This window comes from Hemitrygon akajei, chromosome 25, assembly GCF_048418815.1.
Source record: "Hemitrygon akajei chromosome 25, sHemAka1.3, whole genome shotgun sequence".
NCBI classification, from domain to species: Eukaryota; Metazoa; Chordata; class Chondrichthyes; order Myliobatiformes; family Dasyatidae; genus Hemitrygon; species Hemitrygon akajei.
In genome coordinates, this window is record NC_133148.1 from 4,552,422 (window position 1) to 4,574,178 (window position 21,757).

At 55.3% G+C, this 21,757-nt stretch overlaps 1 protein-coding gene across 2 annotated transcripts in view; it reads right to left on the reverse strand.

The window, feature by feature from the left end:
• LOC140716338 (pleckstrin homology domain-containing family G member 4B-like) overlaps window positions 1–21,757 on the reverse strand; it is a 203,324-nt gene that overhangs the window by 170,417 nt on the left and 11,150 nt on the right. For both annotated transcript variants that reach the window (XM_073028975.1, XM_073028974.1), the window contains exon 4: window positions 15,330–16,078. In XM_073028975.1, the coding sequence (XP_072885076.1) occupies window positions 15,330–16,078 (749 nt within the window). The remainder of the gene's footprint in view (window positions 1–15,329; window positions 16,079–21,757) is intronic.

Consider the following 21,757-nt stretch of genomic DNA (forward strand, 5'->3'; position numbering starts at 1 on the left):
TCATCACTGTCCATCCCCATCTCAATGTGTGTCCATCATCTCTGTACATCCCCAGCTCACTGTGTATCCATCATCACTGTCCATCCCCACCTCACTGTGTATCCATCATCACTGTCCATCCCCAGCTCACTGTGTATCCATCATCACTGTCCATCCCCACCTCACTGTGTATCCATCATCACTGTCCATCCACAGCTCACTGTGTATCCATCATCACTGTCCATCCCCACCTCACTGTGTATCCATCATCACTGTCCATCCCCAGCTCACTGTGTGTCCATCATCACTGTCCATCCCCACCTCACTGTGTGTCCATCATCTATGTTCATCCCCAGCTCACTGTGTGTCCATCATCACTGTCCATCCCCAACTCACTGTGTATCCATCATCACTGTCCATCCCCACCTCACTGTGTATCCATCATCTCTCTCCATCCCCAGCTCACTGTGTGTCCATCATCTCTCTCCATCCCCAGCTCACTGTGTGTCCATCATCACTGTCCATCCCCAGCTCACTGTAAATTCATCATCACTGTCCATCCCCAGCTCACTGTGTGTCCATCATCACTGTCCATCCCCAGCTCTCTGTGTATCCACCATCACTGTCCATCCCCAGCTCACTGAGTATCCATCATCACTGTCCATCCCCAGCTCACTGTGTATCCATCATCTCTCTCCATCCCCAGCTCACTGTGTGTCCATCATCTCTGTCCATCCCCAGCACACTGTGTGTCCATCATCTCCGTCCATCCCCAGCTCACTGAGTATCCATCATCACTGTCCATCCCCAGCTCACTGTGTATCCATCATCTCTCTCCATCCCCAGCTCACTGTGTGTCCATCATCACTGTCCATCCCCAGCTCACTGTGTGTCCATCATCACTTTTCATCCCCAGCTCACTGTGTATCCATTATCTCTGTCCATCCCCAGCTCACTGTGTATCCATCATCTCTGTCCATCCCCACCTCACTGTGTGTCCATCATCTCTGTCCATCCCCAGCACACTGTGTGTCCATCATCTCTGTCCATCCCCAGCTCTGTGTGTCCATCATCACTGTCCATCCCCAGCTCACTGTGTGTCCATCATCACTGTCCATCCCCAGCTCACTCTGTATCCATCATCTCTGTCCATCCCCAGCTCACTGTGTATCCATCATCTCTGTCCATCCCCAGCTCACTGTGTATCCATCATCTCTGTCCATCCCCAGCTCACTGTGTATCCATCATCCCTGTCCATCCCCACCTCACTGTGTGTCCATCATCTCTGTCCATCCCCAGCACACTGTGTGTCCATCATCTCTGTCCATCCCCAGCTCAGTGTGTCCATCATCACTGTCCATCCCCAGCTCACTGTGTGTCCATCATCACTGTCCATCCCCAGCTCACTGTGTATCCACCATCACTGTCCATCCCAAGCTCACTGTCTGCCCATCATCACTGTCCATCCCCAGCTCACTGTGTGTCCACCATCACTGTCCATCCCCAGCTCACTGTGTATCCACCATCACTGTCCATCCCCAGCTCACTGTGTGTCCATCATCCCTGTCCATCCCCAGTTCACTGTGTGTCCATCATCACTGTCCATCCCCAGCTCACTGTGTATCCATCATCTCTGTCCATCCCCAGCTCACTGTGTACCCATCATCACTGTCCATTCCCAGCTCACTGTGTATCCATCATCTCTCTCCATCCCCAGCTCACTGTGTATCCATAATCTTTCTCCATCCCCAGCTCACTGTGTATCCATCATCCCTGTCCATCCCCAGCTCAATGTGTGTCCATCATCCCTGTCCATCCCCAGCTCACTGTGTATCCATCATCACTGTCCATCCCCAGCTCACTGTGTATCCATCATCTCTCTCCATCCGCAGCTCACTGTGTATCCATCATCACTGTCCATCCCCAGCTCACTGTGTGTCCATCATCTCTCTCCATCCACAGCTCACTGTGTCCATCATCACTGTCCATCCCCACCTCACTGTGTGTCCATCATCACTGTCCATCTCCACCTCACTGTGTGTCCATCATCTCTGTCCATCCCTAGCTTACTGTGTCTCCATCATCACTGTCCATCCCCAGCTCACTGTGTATCCATCATCACTGTCCATCCCCATCTCACAATGTGTCCATCATCTCCGTCCATCCCCAGCTCACTGAGTATCCATCATCTCTGTCCATCCCTAGCTTACTGTGTCTCCATCATCACTGTCCATCCCCAGCTCACTGTGTATCCATCATCACTGTCCATCCCCATCTCACTGTGTGTCCATCATCTCCGTCCATCCCCAGCTCACTGAGTATCCATCATCACTGTCCATCCCCAGCTCACTGTGTATCCATCATCTCTCTCCATCCCCAGCTCACTGTGTGTCCATCATCACTGTCCATCCCCAGCTCACTGTGTATCCATCATCTCTGTGCATCCCCAGCTCACTGTGTATCCATCATCTCTCTCCATCCCCAGCTCACAGTGTATCCATCATCACTGTCCATCCCCAGCTCACTGTGTATCCATCATCACTGTCCATCCCCAGCTCACTGTGTATCCATCATCTCTCTCCATCCCCAGCTCAGCTTGGACCCCATCATCACTGACCATCCCCAGCTCACTGTCTATCCATCATCATTGTCCATCCCCAGCTAACTGTCTATCCATCATCACTGTTCATCCCCAGCTCACTGTGTATCCATCATCACTGTCCATTCCCAGCTCACTGTGTATCCATCATCACTGTCCATCCCCACCTCACTGTGTATCCATCATCACTGTCCATCCCCCGCTCACTGTGTATCCATCATCACTGTCCATCCACATCTCACTGTGTGTCCATCATCTATGTCCATCCACACCTCACTGTGTGTCCATCATCACTGTACATCCACACCTCACTGTGTGTCCATCATCTATGTCCATCCCCAGCTCACTGTGTGTCCATCATCACTGTCCATCCCCAGCTCACTGTAAATTCATCATCACTGTCCATCCCGGGCTCACTGTGTATCCATCATCACTGTCCATCCGCAGCTCACTGTGTGTCCACCATCACTGTCCATCCCCAGCTCACTGTGTCTCCATCATCTCTGTCCATCCCCAGCTCACTGTCTGTCCATCATCACTGTCCATCCCCAGCTCACTGTGTGTCCATCATCTCTGTCCATCCCCAGCTCAGTGTGTCCATCATCACTGTACATCCCGAGCTCACTTTGTATCCACCATCACTGTCCATCCACAGCTCACTGTGTGTCCATCATCACTGTCCATCCCCAGCTCACTGTGTGTCCATCATCACTTTTCATCCCCAGCTCACTGTGTATCCATTATCTCTGTCCATCCCCAGCTCACTGTGTATCCATCATCCCTGTCCATCCCCACCTCACTGTGTGTCCATCATCTCTGTCCATCCCCAGCACACTGTGTGTCCATCATCTCTGTCCATCCCCAGCTCAGTGTGTCCATCATCACTGTCCATCCCCAGCTCACTGTGTGTCCATCATCACTGTCCATCCCCAGCTCACTGTGTATCCATCATCTCTGTCCATCCCCAGCTCACTGTGTATCCATCATCTCTGTCCATCCCCAGCTCACTGTGTATCCATCATCCCTGTCCATCCCCACCTCACTGTGTGTCCATCATCTCTGTCCATCCCCAGCACACTGTGTGTCCATCATCTCTGTCCATCCCCAGCTCAGTGTGTCCATCATCACTGTCCATCCCCAGCTCACTGTGTGTCCATCATCACTGTCCATCCCCAGCTCACTGTGTATCCACCATCACTGTCCATCACAAGCTCACTGTCTGCCCATCATCACTGTCCATCCCCAGCTCACTGTGTGTCCACCATCACTGTCCATCCCCAGCTCACTGTGTATCCACCATCACTGTCCATCCCCAGCTCACTGTGTGTCCATCATCTCTGTCCATCCCCAGTTCACTGTGTGTCCATCATCACTGTCCATCCCCAGCTCACTGTGTATCCATCATCTCTGTCCATCCCCAGCTCACTGTGTACCCATCATCACTGTCCATTCCCAGCTCACTGTGTATCCATCATCTCTCTCCATCCCCAGCTCACTGTGTATCCATAATCTTTCTCCATCCCCAGCTCACTGTGTATCCATCATCCCTGTCCATCCCCAGCTCAATGTGTGTCCATCACCCCTGTCCATCCCCAGCTCACTGTGTATCCATCATCACTGTCCATCCCCAGCTCACTGTGTATCCATCATCTCTCTCCATCCGCAGCTCACTGTGTATCCATCATCACTGTCCATCCCCAGCTCACTGTGTGTCCATCATCTCTCTCCATCCACAGCTCACTGTGTCCATCATCACTGTCCATCCCCACCTCACTGTGTGTCCATCATCACTGTCCATCCCCACCTCACTGTGTGTCCATCATCTCTGTCCATCCCTAGCTTACTGTGTCTCCATCATCACTGTCCATCCCCAGCTCACTGTGTATCCATCATCACTGTCCATCCCCATCTCACTGTGTGTCCATCATCTCCGTCCATCCCCAGCTCACTGAGTATCCATCATCACTGTCCATCCCCAGCTCACTGTGTATCCATCATCTCCCTCCATCCCCAGCTCACTGTGTATCCATCATCTCTGTCCATCCCCAGCTCACTGCGTTTCCATCATCACTGTCCATCCCCAGCTAACTGTGTATCCATCATCACTGTCCATCCCCAGCTCACTGTGTGTCCATCATCACTGTCCATCCCCAGCTAACTGTGTATCCATCATCACTGTCCATCCCCAGCTCACTGTGTGTCCATCATCTCTGTCCATCCCCAGCTCACTGTGTGTCCATCATCACTGTCCATCACCAGCTCACTGTGTGTCCATCATCACTGTCCATCCCCAGCTCACTGTGTGTCCATCATCACTGTCCATCCCCAGATCACTGTGTATCCATCATCACTGTCCATCACCAGCTCACTGTGTGTCCATCATCACTGTCCAAACCAAGCTCACTGTGTGTACATCTTCACTGTCCATCCCCAGCTCACTGTGTATCCATCATCTCTCTCCATCCCCAGCTCACAGTGTATCCATCATCACTGTCCATTCCGAACTCACTGTGCGTCCATCATCACTGTCCATCCCCAGCTCACTGTGTATCCATCATCACTGTCCATCCCCAGCTCACTGTGTATCCATCATCACTGTCCATCCCCAGCTCACTGTGTATCCATCATCACTGTCCATCCCCAGCTCACTGTGTGTCCATCATCACTGTCCATCCCCAGCTCACTGTGTGTCCATCATCACTGTCCATCCCCAGCTCACTGTGTGTCCATCATCACTGTCCATCCCCAGCTCACTGTGTGTCCATCATCTCCGTCCATCCCCAGCTCACTGAGTATCCATCATCACTGTCCATCCCTAGCTCACTGTGTATCCATCATCTCTCTCCATCCCCAGGTCACTGTGTGTCCATCATCACTGTCCATCCCCAGCTAACTGTGTATCCATCATCACTGTCCATCCCCAGCTCACTGTGTATCCATCATCACTGTCCATCCCCAGCTCACTGTGTATCCATCATCACTGTCCATCCCCAGCTCACTGTGTGTCCATCATCTCTCTCCATCCCCAGCTCACTGTGTATCCATCATCACTGTCCATCCCCAGCTCACAGTGTATCCATCATCACTGTCCATTCCGAACTCACTGTGTGTCCATCATCCCTGTCCATCCCCAGCTCACTGTGTGTCCATCATCTCTGTCCATCCCCAGCGCACTGTGTATGCATCATCCCTGTCCATCCCCACCTCACTGTGTGTCCATCATCTCTGTCCATCCCCAGCACACTGTGTGTCCATCATCTCTGTCCATCCCCAGCTCAGAGTGTGTCCATCATCACTGTCCATCCCCATCTCACTGTGTGTCCATCATCTCTGTACATCCCCAGCTCACTGTGTATCCATCATCACTGTCCATCCCCGGCTCACTGTGTGTCCATCATCTCTGTCGATCCCCAGCGCACTGTGTATCCATCATCCCTGTCCATCTCCACCTCACTGTGTGTCCATCATCACTGTCCATCCCCAGCTCACTGTGTGTCCATCATCTCTGTCGATCCCCAGCGCACTGTGTATCCATCATCCCTGTCCATCTCCACCTCACTGTGTGTCCATCATCACTGTCCATCCCCAGCTCACTGTGTGTCCATCATCTCTGTCCATCCCCAGCGCACTGTGTATCCATCATCCCTGTCCATCCCCACCTCACTGTGTGTCCATCATCTCTGTCCATCCCCAGCACACTGTGTGTCCATCATCTCCGTCCATCCCCAGCTCACTGAGTATCCATCATCACTGTCCATCCCCAGCTCACTGTGTATCCATCATCTCTCTCCATCCCCAGCTCACTGTGTGTCCATCATCTCTGTCCATCCCCAGCACACTGTGTGTCCATCATCTCCGTCCATCCCCAGCTCACTGAGTATCCATCATCACTGTCCATCCCCAGCTCACTGTGTATCCATCATCTCTCTCCATCCCCAGCTCACTGTGTGTCCATCATCAGTGTCCATCCCCAGCTAACTGTGTATCCATCATCACTGTCCATCCCCAGCTCACTGTGTGTCCATCATCTCTGTCCATCCCCAGATCACTGTGTATCCATCATCACTGTCCATCACCAGCTCACTGTGTGTCCATCATCACTGTCCATCCCCAGCTCACTGTGTATCCATCATCTCTCTCCATCCCCAGCTCACAGTGTATCCATCATCACTGTCCATTCCGAACTCACTGTGTGTCCATCATCACTGTCCATCCCCAGCTCACTGTGTATCCATCATCACTGTCCATCCCCAGCTCACTGTGTGTCCATCAGCACTGTCCATCCCCAGCTCACTGTGTGTCCATCATCACTGTCCATCCCCAGCTCACTGTGTATCCATCATCCCTGTCCATCCCCATCTCACTGTGTGTCCATCATCCCTGTCCATCCCCGGCTCACTGTGTGTCCATCATCACTGTCCATCCCCAGCTCACTGTGTGTCCATCATCTCTGTCCATCCCCAGCGCACTGTGTATCCATCATCCCTGTCCATCCCCAACTCACTGTGTGTCCATCATCACTGTCCATCCCCAGCTCACTGTGTGTCCATCATCTCTGTCCATCCCCAGCGCACTGTGTATCCATCATCCCTGTCCATCCCCACCTCACTGTGTGTCCATCATCTCTGTCCATCCCCAGCACACTGTGTGTCCATCATCTCTGTCCATCCCCAGCTCAGAGTGTGTCCATCATCACTGTCCATCCCCATCTCAATGTGTGTCCATCATCTCTGTACATCCCCAGCTCACTGTGTATCCATCATCACTGTCCATCCCCACCTCACTGTGTATCCATCATCACTGTCCATCCCCAGCTCACTGTGTATCCATCATCACTGTCCATCCCCACCTCACTGTGTATCCATCATCACTGTCCATCCACAGCTCACTGTGTATCCATCATCACTGTCCATCCCCACCTCACTGTGTATCCATCATCACTGTCCATCCCCAGCTCACTGTGTGTCCATCATCACTGTCCATCCCCACCTCACTGTGTGTCCATCATCTATGTTCATCCCCAGCTCACTGTGTGTCCATCATCACTGTCCATCCCCAACTCACTGTGTATCCATCATCACTGTCCATCCCCACCTCACTGTGTATCCATCATCTCTCTCCATCCCCAGCTCACTGTGTGTCCATCATCTCTCTCCATCCCCAGCTCACTGTGTGTCCATCATCACTGTCCATCCCCAGCTCACTGTAAATTCATCATCACTGTCCATCCCCAGCTCACTGTGTGTCCATCATCACTGTCCATCCCCAGCTCTCTGTGTATCCACCATCACTGTCCATCCCCAGCTCACTGAGTATCCATCATCACTGTCCATCCCCAGCTCACTGTGTATCCATCATCTCTCTCCATCCCCAGCTCACTGTGTGTCCATCATCTCTGTCCATCCCCAGCACACTGTGTGTCCATCATCTCCGTCCATCCCCAGCTCACTGAGTATCCATCATCACTGTCCATCCCCAGCTCACTGTGTATCCATCATCTCTCTCCATCCCCAGCTCACTGTGTGTCCATCATCACTGTCCATCCCCAGCTAACTGTGTATCCATCATCACTGTCCATCCCCAGCTCACTGTGTGTCCATCTTCTCTGTCCATCCCCAGCTCACTGTGTATCCATCATCCCTGTCCATCCCCACCTCACTGTGTGTCCATCATCACTGTCCATCCCCAGCACACTGTGTGTCCATCATCTCCGTCCATCCCCAGCTCACTGAGTATCCATCATCACTGTCCATTCCCAGCTCACTGTGCGTACATCTTCACTGTCCATCCCCAGCTCACTGTGTATCCATCATCTCTCTCCATCCCCAGCTCACAGTGTATCCATCATCACTGTCCATTCCGAACTCACTGTGTGTCCATCATCACTGTCCATCCCCAGCTCACTGTGTATCCATCATCACTGTCCATCCCCAGCTCACTGTGTGTCCATCATCACTGTCCATCCCCAGCTCACTGTGTGTCCATCATCACTGTCCATCCCCAGCTCACTGTGTATCCATCATCTCTGTCCATCCCCAGCGCACTGTGTATCCATCATCCCTGTCCATCCCCACCTCACTGTGTGTCCATCATCACTGTCCATCCCCAGCTCACTGTGTGTCCATCATCTCTGTCCATCCCCAGCGCACTGTGTATCCATCATCCCTGTCCATCCCCACCTCACTGTGTGTCCATCATCTCTGTCCATCCCCAGCACACTGTGTGTCCATCATCACTGTCCATCCCCAGCACACTGTGTGTCCATCATCTCTGTCCATCCCCAGCGCACTGTGTATCCATCATCCCTGTCCATCCCCACCTCACTGTGTGTCCATCATCACTGTCCATCCCCAGCTCACTGTGTGTCCATCATCTCTGTCCATCCCCAGCGCACTGTGTATCCATCATCCCTGTCCATCCCCACCTCACTGTGTGTCCATCATCTCTGTCCATCCCCAGCACACTGTGTGTCCATCATCTCTGTCCATCCCCAGCACACTGTGTGTCCATCATCTCTGTCCATCCCCAGCTCAGAGTGTGTCCATCATCACTGTCCATCCCCATCTCACTGTGTGTCCATCATCTCTGTACATCCCCAGCTCACTGTGTATCCATCATCACTGTCCATCCCCACCTCACTGTGTATCCATCATCTGTCCATCCCCAGCTCACTGTGTATCCATCATCACTGTCCATCCCCACCTCACTGTGTATCCATCATCACTGTCCATCCACAGCTCACTGTGTATCCATCATCACTGTCCATCCCCACCTCACTGTGTATCCATCATCACTGTCCATCCCCACCTCACTGTGTGTCCATCATCTATGTCCATCCCCAGCTCACTGTTTGTCCATCATCACTGTCCATCCCCAACTCACTGTGTATCCATCATCACTGTCCATCCCCACCTCACTGTGTATCCATCATCACTGTACATCCCCAGCTCACTGTGTGTCCATCATCACTGTACATCCACACCTCACTGTGTGTCCATCATCTATGTCCATCCCCAGCTCACTGTGTGTCCATCATCACTGTACATCCACACCTCACTGTGTGTCCATCATCTATGTCCATCCCCAGCTCACTGTGTGTCCATCATCACTGTCCATCCCCAGCTCACTGTAAATTCATCATCACTGTCCATCCCCAGCTCACTGTGTGTCCATCATCACTGTCCATCCCCAGCTCACTGTGTATCCACCATCACTGTCCATCCCAAGCTCACTGTCTGCCCATCATCACTGTCCATCCCCAGCTCACTGTGTGTCCACCATCACTGTCCATCCCCAGCTCACTGTGTATCCACCATCACTGTCCATCCCCAGCTCACTGTGTATCCATCATCACTGTCCATCCCCAGATCACTGTGTGTCCATCATCACTGTCCATCCCCAGCTCACTGTGTGCCCATCATCTCTGTCCATCCCCAGTTCACTATGTGTCCATCATCACTGTCCATCCCCAGCTCACTGTGTATCCATCATCTCTGTCCATCCCCAGCTCACTGTGTACCCATCATCACTGTCCATCACCAGCTCACTGTGTATCCATCATCTCTCTCCATCCCCAGCTCACTGTGTATCCATAATCTTTCTCCATCCCCAGCTCACTGTGTATCCATCATCCCTGTCCATCCCCAGCTCAATGTGTGTCCATCATCTCTGTCCATCCCCAGCTCACTGTGTGTCCATCATCACTGTCCATCCCCAGCTCACTGAGTATCCATCAACTCTCTCCATCCCCAGCTCACAGTGTATCCATCATCACTGTCCATCCCCAACTCACCGTGTGTCCATCATCACTGTCCATCCCCAGCTCAGTGTATCCATCATCACTGTCCATCCCCAGCTCACTGTGTATCCATCATCACTGTCCATCCCCAGATCACTGTGTATCCATCATCACTGTCCATCCCCAGCTCACTGTGTGTCCGTCATCATTGTCCAACCCCAGCTCTCTGTGTGTCCATCATCACTGTCCATCCCCAGCTCACTGTGTATCCATCATCTCTATCCATCCCCAGCTCACAGTGTATCCATCATCACTGTCCATCCCCAGCTCACTGTGTATCCATCATCACTGTCCATCCCCAGCTCACTGTGTATCCATCATCTCTGTGTATCCCCAGCTCAGTGTGTCCATCATCACTGTCCATCCCCAGCTCACTGTGTGTCCATCATCACTGTCCGTCCCCAGATCACTGACTATCCATCATCTCTCTCCATCCCCAGCTCACTGTGTATCCATCATCTCTGTCCATCCCCAGCTCACTGTGTGTCCATCATCTCTGTCCATCCCCAGTTCACTGTGTGTCCATCATCACTGTCCATCCCCAGCTCACTGTGTATCCATCATCTCTCTCCATCCCCAGCTCACTGTGTACGCATCATCACTGTCCATCCCCAGCTCACTGTGTATCCATCTTCTCTCTCCATCCCCAGCTCACTGTGTATCCATAATCATTCTCCATCCCCAGCTCACTGTGTATCCGTCATCACTGTCCATCCCCAGCTCACTGTGTATCCATCATCTCTCTCCATCCCCAGCTCACTGTGTGTCCATCATCTCTGTCCATCCCCAGCTCACTGTGTATCCATCATCACTGTCCATCCCCAGCTGTGTGTCCATCATCACTGTCCATCCCCAGCTCACTGAGTATCCATCAACTCTCTCCATCCCCAGCTCACAGTGTATCCATCATCACTGTCCATCCCCAACTCACTGTGTGTCCATCATCACTGTCCATCCCCAGCTCACTGTGTGTCCAGCATCACTGTCCATCCCCAACTCACTGTGTGTCCATCATCTCTGTCCATCCCCACCTCACTGTGTGTCCATCATCTCTGTCCATTCCCAGCTCACTGTGTGTCCATCATCACTGTCCATCCCCAGCTCACTGTGTGTCCATCATCACTGTCCATCCCCACGTCACTGTGTGTCCATCATCTATCTCCATCCCCAGCTCACTGTGTGTCCATCATCTCTGTCCATCCCCAGCTCACTGTGTGTCCATCATCTCTGTCCATCCACAGCTCACTGTGAATCCATCATCTCTGTCCATCCCCACCTCACTGTGTGTCGATCATCTCTGTCCATCCCCAGCTCACTGTGTGTCCATCATCACTGTCCATCCCCAGCTATCTGTGTATCCATCATCACTGTCCAACCCCAGCTCACTGTGTGTCCATCATCACTGTCCATCCCCAGCTCACTGTTTATCCATCATCTCTCTCCATCCCCAGCTCACAGTGTATCCATCATCACTGTCCATCCCCAACTCACTGTGTGTCCATCATCTCTGTCCATCCCCAGCTTACTGTGTATCCATCATCACTGTCCATCCCCAGCTCACTGTGTATCCATCATCTCTCTCCATTCCCAGCTCTCTGTGTATCCATCATCTCTCTCCATCCACAGCTCACTGTGTGTCCATCATCTCTGTCCATTCCCAGCTCACTGTGTGTCCATCATCACTGTCCATCCCCAGCTCACTGTGTGTCCATCATCACTGTCCATCCCCAGCTCACTGTGTATCCATCATCACTGTCCATCCCCAGCTCACTGTGTATCCATCATCACTGTCCATCCCCAGATCACTGTGTATCCATCATCTCTGTCCATCCCCAGCTCACTGTGTATCCATCATCTCTGTTTATCCCCAGCTCACTGTGTGTCCATCATCACTGTCCATCCCCACCTCACTGTGTGTCCATCATCTCTGTCCATCCCCAGCTCACAGAGTATCCATCAACTCTCTCCATCCCCAGCTCACTGTGTATCCATCATCTCTGTCCATCCCCAGCTCACTGTGTGTCCATCATCACTGTCCATCCCCAGCTCACTGTGTATCCATCATCTCTCTCCATCCACAGCTCACTGTGTATCCATCATCACTGTCCATCCCCAGCTCACTGTGTGTCCATCATCACTGTCCATCCCCAGCTCACTGGTGTATCCATCATCTCTCTCCATCCACAGCTCACTGTGTATCCATCATCACTGTCCATCCCCAGCTCACTGTGTGTCCATCATCACTGTCCATCCCCAGTTCACTGTGTATCCATCATCTCTCTCCATCCCCAGCTCACTTTGTGTCCATCATCACTCTCCATCCCCACCTCACTGTGTGTCCATCATCTCTGTCCATCCCCAGCTCACTGTGTGTCCATCATCACTGTCCATCCCCAGCTCACTGTGTATCCATCATCTCTGTCCATCCCCAGCTCACTGTGTGTCCATCATCACTCTCCATCCCCACCTCACTGTGTGTCCATCATCTCTGTCCATCCCCAGCTCACTGTGTGTCCATCATCACTGTCCATCCCCAGCTCACTGTGTATCCATCATCTCTGTCCATCCCCAGCTCACTGTGTCCATCATCTCTGTCCATCCCCAGCTCACTGTGTGTCCATCATCACTGTCCATCCCCAGCTCACTGTGTGTCCATCATCACTGTCCATCCCCAGCTCACTGTGTATCCATCATCTCTCTCCATCCCCAGCTCACTGTGTGTCCATCATCTCTCTCCATCCCCAGCTCACTGTGTGTCCATCATCACTGTCCATCCCCAGCTCACTGTGTGTCCGTCATCACTGTCCATTCCCAGCTCACTGTGTATCCATCATCTCTGTCCATCCCCAGCTCACTGTGTATCCAACATCTCTCTCCATCCACAGCTCACTGTGTGTCCATCATCTCTGTCCATTCCCAGCTCACTGTGTGTCCATCATCACTGTCCATCCCCAGTTCACTGTGTATCCATCATCTCTCTCCATCCCCAGCTCACTGTGTATCCATCATCTCTCTCCATCCACAGCTCACTGTGTGTCCATCATCACTGTCCATCCCCACCTCACTGTGTGTCCATCATCTCTGTCCATCCCCAGCTTACTGTGTCTCCATCATCACTGTCCATCCCCAGCTCACTGTGTATCCATCATCTCTGTCTATCCCCAGCTCACTGTGTGTCCATCATCACTGTCCATCCCCACCTCACTGTGTGTCCATCATCTCTGTCCATCCCCAGCTCACTGAATATCCATCATCACTGTCCATCCCCAGCTCACTGTGTATCCATCATCTCTCTCCATCCCCAGCTCACTGTGTGTCCATCATCTCTGTCCATCCCCAGCTCACTGTGTGTCCATCATCTCTCTCCATCCCCACCTGACTGTGTGTCCATCATCACTATCCATCCCCAGCTCACTGTGTATCCATCATCTCTCTCCATCCCCAGCTCACTGTGTGTCCATCATCTCTCTCCATCCCCAGCTCACTGTGTATCCATCATCACTATCCATCCCCAGCTCACTGTGTATCCATCATCTCTCTCCATCCCCAGCTCACTGTGTGTCCATCATCTCTCGCCATCCCCAGCTCACTGTGTGTCCATCATCTCTCTCCATCCCCACCTCACTGTGTGTCCATCATCTCTGTCCATCCCCAGCTCACTGTGTGTCCATCATCTCTCTCCATCCCCACCTCACTGTGTGTCCATCATCACTATCCATCCCCAGCTCACTGTGTATCCATCATCTCTCTCCATCCCCAGCTCACTGTGTGTCCATCATCTCTCTCCATCCCCAGCTCACTGTGTGTCCATCATCACTGTCCATCCCCAGCTCACTGTGTGTCCATCATCACTGTCCATTCCCAGCTCACTGTGTGTCCATCATCACTTTCCATCCCCAGCTCACTGTGTGTCCATCATCTCTGTCCATCCCCAGCTAACTGTGTGTCCATCATCTCTGTCCATCCCCATCTCACTGTGTGTCCATCATCACTGTCCATCCCCAGCTCACTGTGTGTCCATCATCACTGTCCATTCCCAGCTCACTGTGTGTCTATCATCACTGTCCATCCCCAGCTCACTGTGTGTGGGGTTATTGGGGAGAGGGACTGACTGGTTTGTGAGATTACTGGGGGAGTGGGACGAGGGACTGAGTGGTTTTAGGGTTTTCTGGGGTAGAGGGACGAGGGACTGACGGGTTTGAGTGGTTACTGGGGGAGAGGGACTGGTGGGTTTGAGGGTTTTCTGGGGGAGAGGGACGAGGGACTGTCAGGTTTGGGGGGTTTCTGGGGGAGAGCGACGAGGGATTGGCGGGTTTGAGCGGCTGGGAGACCAGCAATTGTCGATGTGTAATACACAGTAGATAGTCTGATTGAGGAGATGCTGGGAGTCAGCGTTAAGTCCAAGGGCCAAATACTCTCTAAGAGGCCAATATCAAGCAGGCAATGGAAATACAGGAGTCCTTTTACGCCTGTGCAGCCCAGAGATGCACGCACACACTGTTCTGGATGGACCCTGTCTCTGAAGCCAGCTTAAACGTCTCTAGGCTGCCCCACTTGTGGTCGGATTGAATCCAGAGGCCGGGATTTTGTGGTGGTCAGAGCTGGTGGCGCTCTCAAGTGTGACGTCTGGACGAGACGACATTTTTGGGGCTGGGTGCAGCCAGGAAGCTGTGGTGCTACAGAGTCCGGGGAGCAGAGAAGGAGTGGAGGATAGGGGAGGCAAAGAAGTCCAACAAGCAGAGGGAAGGGAGCACAGGAACGGGTGAGGAAGAGAAAGCAGTAGGGAGGGTGGTGGAGAACAAAGAGGGGAACGGAGGGATGAGGGGAGTGTGAGGAGGACTGAGTGAGGGGAGGGGAAGAAGAAAGGGGATCTGGAAGAGGATTGGAAAGTGAGGAAGTGGGAGGGAGGAGAGGGGAGAGGGTGGGAAGGTGGGGAGGAGGGAGCCCACCTACCTGCTCTTGGCTGGCAGCCCCAGGATGGGGGATGCGCCCCAGGGGGCCTCGGCCTGGATTTCCCCCCTTCGTGCCAGCATGACGTGCTCCCTGGGAGAGCAGGTACGGTCGACGAGCTGCGTGCTGCTGACCTCCAGCCCGCGGATGAGGACCGCCGGAGCCGGCGCGACACCGGCCCTCTGGGGCCAGACCCCGTCCCGCGACGGGGACGGGCCAGGGGCCAGCTCGAAACTCTGCGCCTTCTTCAGGGGCCCCGCGGTGTCCCGCCGCCCGCCCGCCGCGCTGGAACTCAGGGGGCTGAGGGGTCGGGGAGCCCGGACGTCCGGCGAGGAGGAGGAGGAGGAGGAAAAGGAGTGGCGGGGGCATTGAGAGGAGGGGGATGGGTGCTCAGGTCCGCTGCTCAGGGACCAGGCGCTGAGCCAGGGGGTGAGGAGAGGGGGAACAGTTGTCCGTTCCAGCCGGGGGGTGCTGCTGCCCTGGAGGCTGGCAGAGCCCTCGGGGCCCCTCCTGGGGCTAGCAGAGGGCGGGGGTCCCCCACCCCCAGGGGTGGTGGCCAAGTGCCCCTCGTGGTCACTAGCCCAGCAGAGAGGCCAGCGGTCCAGCAGCCGCTGGTCGCCCAGGACTTTGGCCAGATCCCACAGGCGGGAATCGGGGTGGGGCGGGGGCTGCTGTGGGTCATCTGCTGATGGGCAGAGGTCTGGGCTCATCCCTCCTGGAGTCTGTGGGCTCTCTGGGCACCAGCTGTAGGCCTGGGGGGAGAGAGAGAGAGGGGGGGGATGAGGAGGGTCAGGGCAGTTCTGCAGTCTTTATGTGTGTGTGTGTCAGTGTGTGTCCTGCACTCATCACCCTGTGTCACTGACGATTATCTAGCTCCCTCACACCGTCCCTCAGTGACCCCTCTCCCCAGCGCCCTGTGTCACTGACTGTATCCCCACTGACGATAACCCCGCTCCCTCACACCGTCCCTCAGTGACCCCTCTCCCCAGCGCCCTGTGTCACTGACTGTATCCCCACTGACAATAACCCAGCTCCCTCACACCGTCCCTCAGTGACCCCTCTCCCCCAGCACCCTGTGTCACTGACTGTATCCCCACTGACAATAACCCAGCTCCCTCACACCATCCCTGAGTGACCCCTCTCCCCCCAGCGCCCTGTGTCACTGACTGTATCCCCACTGACAGTAACCCCGCTCCCTCACACCGTCCCTCAGTGACCCCTCTCCCCCAGTACCCTGTGTCACTGACTGTATCCCCACTGACAATAGCCCAGCTCCCTCACACCGTCCCTCAGTGACCCCACTCCCCCAGCGTCCTGTCACTGACTGTATCCCCACTGACGATAACCCAGCTCCCTCACACCGTCCCTCAGTGACCCCTCTCCCCCAGCACCCTGTGTCACTGACTGTATCCCCACTGACAATAGCCCAGCTCCCTCACACCGTCCCTCAGTGACCCCTCTCCCCCAGCGTCCTGTGTCACTGACTGTATCCCCACTGACATTAACCCAGCTCCCTCACACCGTCCCTCAGTGACCCCTCTCCCCCAGCACCCTGTGTCACTGACTGTATCCCCACTGACAATAACCCAGCTCCCTCACACCGTCCCTCAGTGACCCCTCTCCCCCAACACCCTGTCACTGACTGTATCCCCACTGATGAAACCCAGCTCCCTCACACCGTCCCTCAGTGACCCCTCTCCCCAGCACCCTGTGTCACTGACTGTATCCCCACTGACGATAACCCAGCTCCCTCACACCGTCCCTCAGTGACCCCTCTCCCCCAGCAACCTGTGTCACTGACTGTATCCCCACTGACGATAATCCAGCTCCCTCACACCGTCCCTCAGTGACCCCTCTCCCCCAGCGCCCTGTGTCACTGACTGTATCCCCACTGACGATAACCCAGCTCCCTCACACCGTCCCTCAGTGACCCCTCTCCCCCAGCAACCTGTGTCACTGACTGTATCCCCACTGACGATAATCCAGCTCCCTCACACCGTCACTCAGTGACCCCTCTCCCCCAGCGCCCTGTGTCACTGACTGTATCCTCACTGATGAAACCCAGCTCCCTCACACCGTCCCTCAGTGACCCCTCTCCCCCAGCGCCCTGTGTCACTGACTGTATCCTCACTGATGAAACCCAGCTCCCTCACACCGTCCCTCAGTGACCCCCCTCCCCCAGCAATTTGTGTCACTGACTGTATCCCCACTGACAATAACCCCACTCCCTCACACCGTCCCTCAGTGACCCCTCTCCCCCAGTACCCTGTGTCACTGACTGTATCCCCACTGACGATAACCCCGCTCCCTCACACCTTCCCTCAGTGACCCTTCTCCCCCAGCGCCCTGTGTCACTGACTGTATCCCCACTGACAATAACCCAGCTCCCTCACACCGTCCCTCAGCGACCCCTCTCCCTCAATGCCCTGTGTCACTGACTGTATCCCCATTGACAATAACCCCGCTCCCTCACACCGTCCCTCAGTGACCCCTCTCCCCCAGCACCCTGTGTCACTGACTGTATCCCCACTGACAATAACCCAGCTCCCTCGCACCGTCCCTCAGTGACCCCTCTCCCCCAGCACCCTGTGTCACTGACTGTATCCCCACTGACATTAACCCAGCTCCCTCACACCGTCCCTCAGTGACCCCTCTCCCCCAGCACCCTGTGTCACTGACTGTATCCCCACTGACATTAACCCAGCTCCCTCACACCGTCCCTCAGTGACCCCTCTTCCCCAGTACCCTGTGTCACTGACTGTATCCCCACTGACGATAACCCAGCTCCCTCACACCGTCCCTCAGTGACCCCTCTCCCCAGCGCCCTGTGTCACTGACTGTAACCCAGCTCCCTCACACCGTCCCTCAGTGACCCCTCTCCCCCAGCGCCATGTGTCACTGACTGTATCCCCACTGACAATAACCCAGCTCCCTCACACCGTCCCTCAGTGACCCCTCTCCCCCAGCGCCATGTGTCACTGACTGTATCCCCACTGACAATAACCCAGCTCCCTCACACCGTCCCTCAGTGACCCCTCTCCCCCAGCGCCATGTGTCACTGACTGTATCCCCACTGACAATAACCCAGCTCCCTCACACCGTCCCTCAGTGACCCCTCTCCCCCAGCGCCATGTGTCACTGACTGTATCCCCACTGACAATAACCCAGCTCCCTCACACCGTCCCTCAGTGACCCCTCTCCCCCAGCGCCATGTGTCACTGACTGTATCCCCACTGACAATAACGCAGCTCCCTCACACCGTCCCTCAGTGACCCCTCTCCCCCAGCACCCTGTGTCACTGACTGTATCCCCACTGACAATAACCCAGCTCCCTCACACCGTCCCTCAGTGACCCCTCTCCCCCAGCACCCTGTGTCACTGACTGTATCCCCACTGACAATAACCCAGCTCCCTCACACCATCCCTGAGTGACCCCTCTCCCCCCAGCGCCCTGTGACACTGACTGTATCCCCACTGACAGTAACCCCGCTCCCTCACACCGTCCCTCAGTGACCCCTCTCCCCCAGTACCCTGTGTCACTGACTGTATCCCCACTGACAATAGCCCAGCTCCCTCACACCGTCCCTCAGTGACCCCACTCCCCCAGCGTCCTGTCACTGACTGTATCCCCACTGACGATAACCCAGCTCCCTCACACCGTCCCTCAGTGACCCCTCTCCCCCAGCACCCTGTGTCACTGACTGTATCCCCACTGACAATAGCCCAGCTCCCTCACACCGTCCCTCAGTGACCCCTCTCCCCCAGCGTCCTGTGTCACTGACTGTATCCCCACTGACGATAACCCAGCTCCCTCACACCGTCCCTCAGTGACCCCTCTCCCCCAGCACCCTGTGTCACTGACTGTATCCCCACTGACATTAACCCAGCTCCCTCACACCGTCCCTCAGTGACCCCTCTCCCCCAGCACCCTGTGTCACTGACTGTATCCCCACTGACAATAACCCAGCTCCCTCACACCGTCCCTCAGTGACCCCTCTCCCCCAACACCCTGTCACTGACTGTATCCCCACTGACGATAACCCAGCTCCCTCACACCGTCCCTCAGTGACCCCTCTCCCCCAGCGCCATGTGTCACTGACTGTATCCCCACTGACAATAACCCAGCTCCCTCACACCGTCCCTCAGTGACCCCTCTCCCCAGCACCCTGTGTCACTGACTGTATCCCCACTGACGATAACCCAGCTCCCTCACACCGTCCCTCAGTGACCCCTCTCCCCCAGCAACCTGTGTCACTGACTGTATCCCCACTGACGATAATCCAGCTCCCTCACACCGTCCCTCAGTGACCCCTCTCCCCCAGCGCCCTGTGTCACTGACTGTATCCCCACTGACGATAACCCAGCTCCCTCACACCGTCCCTCAGTGACCCCTCTCCCCCAGCAACCTGTGTCACTGACTGTATCCCCACTGACGATAATCCAGCTCCCTCACACCGTCACTCAGTGACCCCTCTCCCCCAGCGCCCTGTGTCACTGACTGTATCCTCACTGATGAAACCCAGCTCCCTCACACCGTCCCTCAGTGACCCCTCTCCCCCAGCGCCCTGTGTCACTGACTGTATCCCCACTGACGATAACCCAGCTCCCTCACACCGTCCCTCAGTGACCCCTCTCCCCCAGCAACCTGTGTCACTGACTGTATCCCCACTGACGATAATCCAGCTCCCTCACACCGTCACTCAGTGACCCCTCTCCCCCAGCGCCCTGTGTCACTGACTGTATCCTCACTGATGAAACCCAGCTCCCTCACACCGTCCCTCAGTGACCCCTCTCCCCCAGCGCCCTGTGTCACTGACTGTATCCTCACTGATGAAACCCAGCTCCCTCACACCGTCCCTCAGTGACCCCCCTCCCCCAGCAATTTGTGTCACTGACTGTATCCCCACTGACAATAACCCCACTCCCTCACACCGTCCCTCAGTGACCCCTCTCCCCCAGTACCCTGTGTCACTGACTGTATCCCCACTGACGATAACCCCGCTCCCTCACACCTTCCCTCAGTGACCCCTCTCCCCCAGTACCCTGTGTCACTGACTGTATCCCCACTGACGATAACCCCGCTCCCTCACACCTTCCCTCAGTGACCCTTCTCCCCCAGCGCCCTGTGTCACTGACTGTATCCCCACTGACAATAACCCAGCTCCCTCACACCGTCCCTCAGCGACCCCTCTCCCTCAATGCCCTGTGTCACTGACTGTATCCCCATTGACAATAACCCCGCTCCCTCACACCGTCCCTCAGTGACCCCTCTCCCCCAGCACCCTGTGTCACTGACTGTATCCCCACTGACAATAACCCAGCTCCCTCGCACCGTCCCTCAGTGACCCCTCTCCCCCAGCACCCTGTGTCACTGACTGTATCCCCACTGACATTAACCCAGCTCCCTCACACCGTCCCTCAGTGACCCCTCTCCCCCAGCACCCTGTGTCACTGACTGTATCCCCACTGACATTAACCCAGCTCCCTCACACCGTCCCTCAGTGACCCCTCTTCCCCAGTACCCTGTGTCACTGACTGTATCCCCACTGACGATAACCCAGCTCCCTCACACCGTCCCTCAGTGACCCCTCTCCCCAGCGCCCTGTGTCACTGACTGTAACCCAGCTCCCTCACACCGTCCCTCAGTGACCCCTCTCCCCCAGCGCCATGTGTCACTGACTGTATCCCCACTGACAATAACCCAGCTCCCTCACACCGTCCCTCAGTGACCCCTCTCCCCCAGCGCCATGTGTCACTGACTGTATCCCCACTGACAATAACCCAGCTCCCTCACACCGTCCCTCAGTGACCCCTCTCCCCCAGCGCCATGTGTCACTGACTGTATCCCCACTGACAATAACCCAGCTCCCTCACACCGTCCCTCAGTGACCCCTCTCCCCCAGCGCCATGTGTCACTGACTGTATCCCCACTGACAATAACCCAGCTCCCTCACACCGTCCCTCAGTGACCCCTCTCCCCCAGCGCCATGTGTCACTGACTGTATCCCCACTGACAATAACCCAGCTCCCTCACACCGTCCCTCAGTGACCCCTCTCCCCCAGCACCCTGTGTCACTGACTGTATCCCCACTGACAATAACCCAGCTCCCTCACACCGTCCCTCAGTGACCCCTCTCCCCCAGCACCCTGTGTCACTGACTGTATCCCCACTGACAATAACCCAGCTCCCTCACACCATCCCTGAGTGACCCCTCTCCCCCCAGCGCCCTGTGACACTGACTGTATCCCCACTGACAGTAACCCCGCTCCCTCACACCGTCCCTCAGTGACCCCTCTCCCCCAGTACCCTGTGTCACTGACTGTATCCCCACTGACAATAGCCCAGCTCCCTCACACCGTCCCTCAGTGACCCCACTCCCCCAGCGTCCTGTCACTGACTGTATCCCCACTGACGATAACCCAGCTCCCTC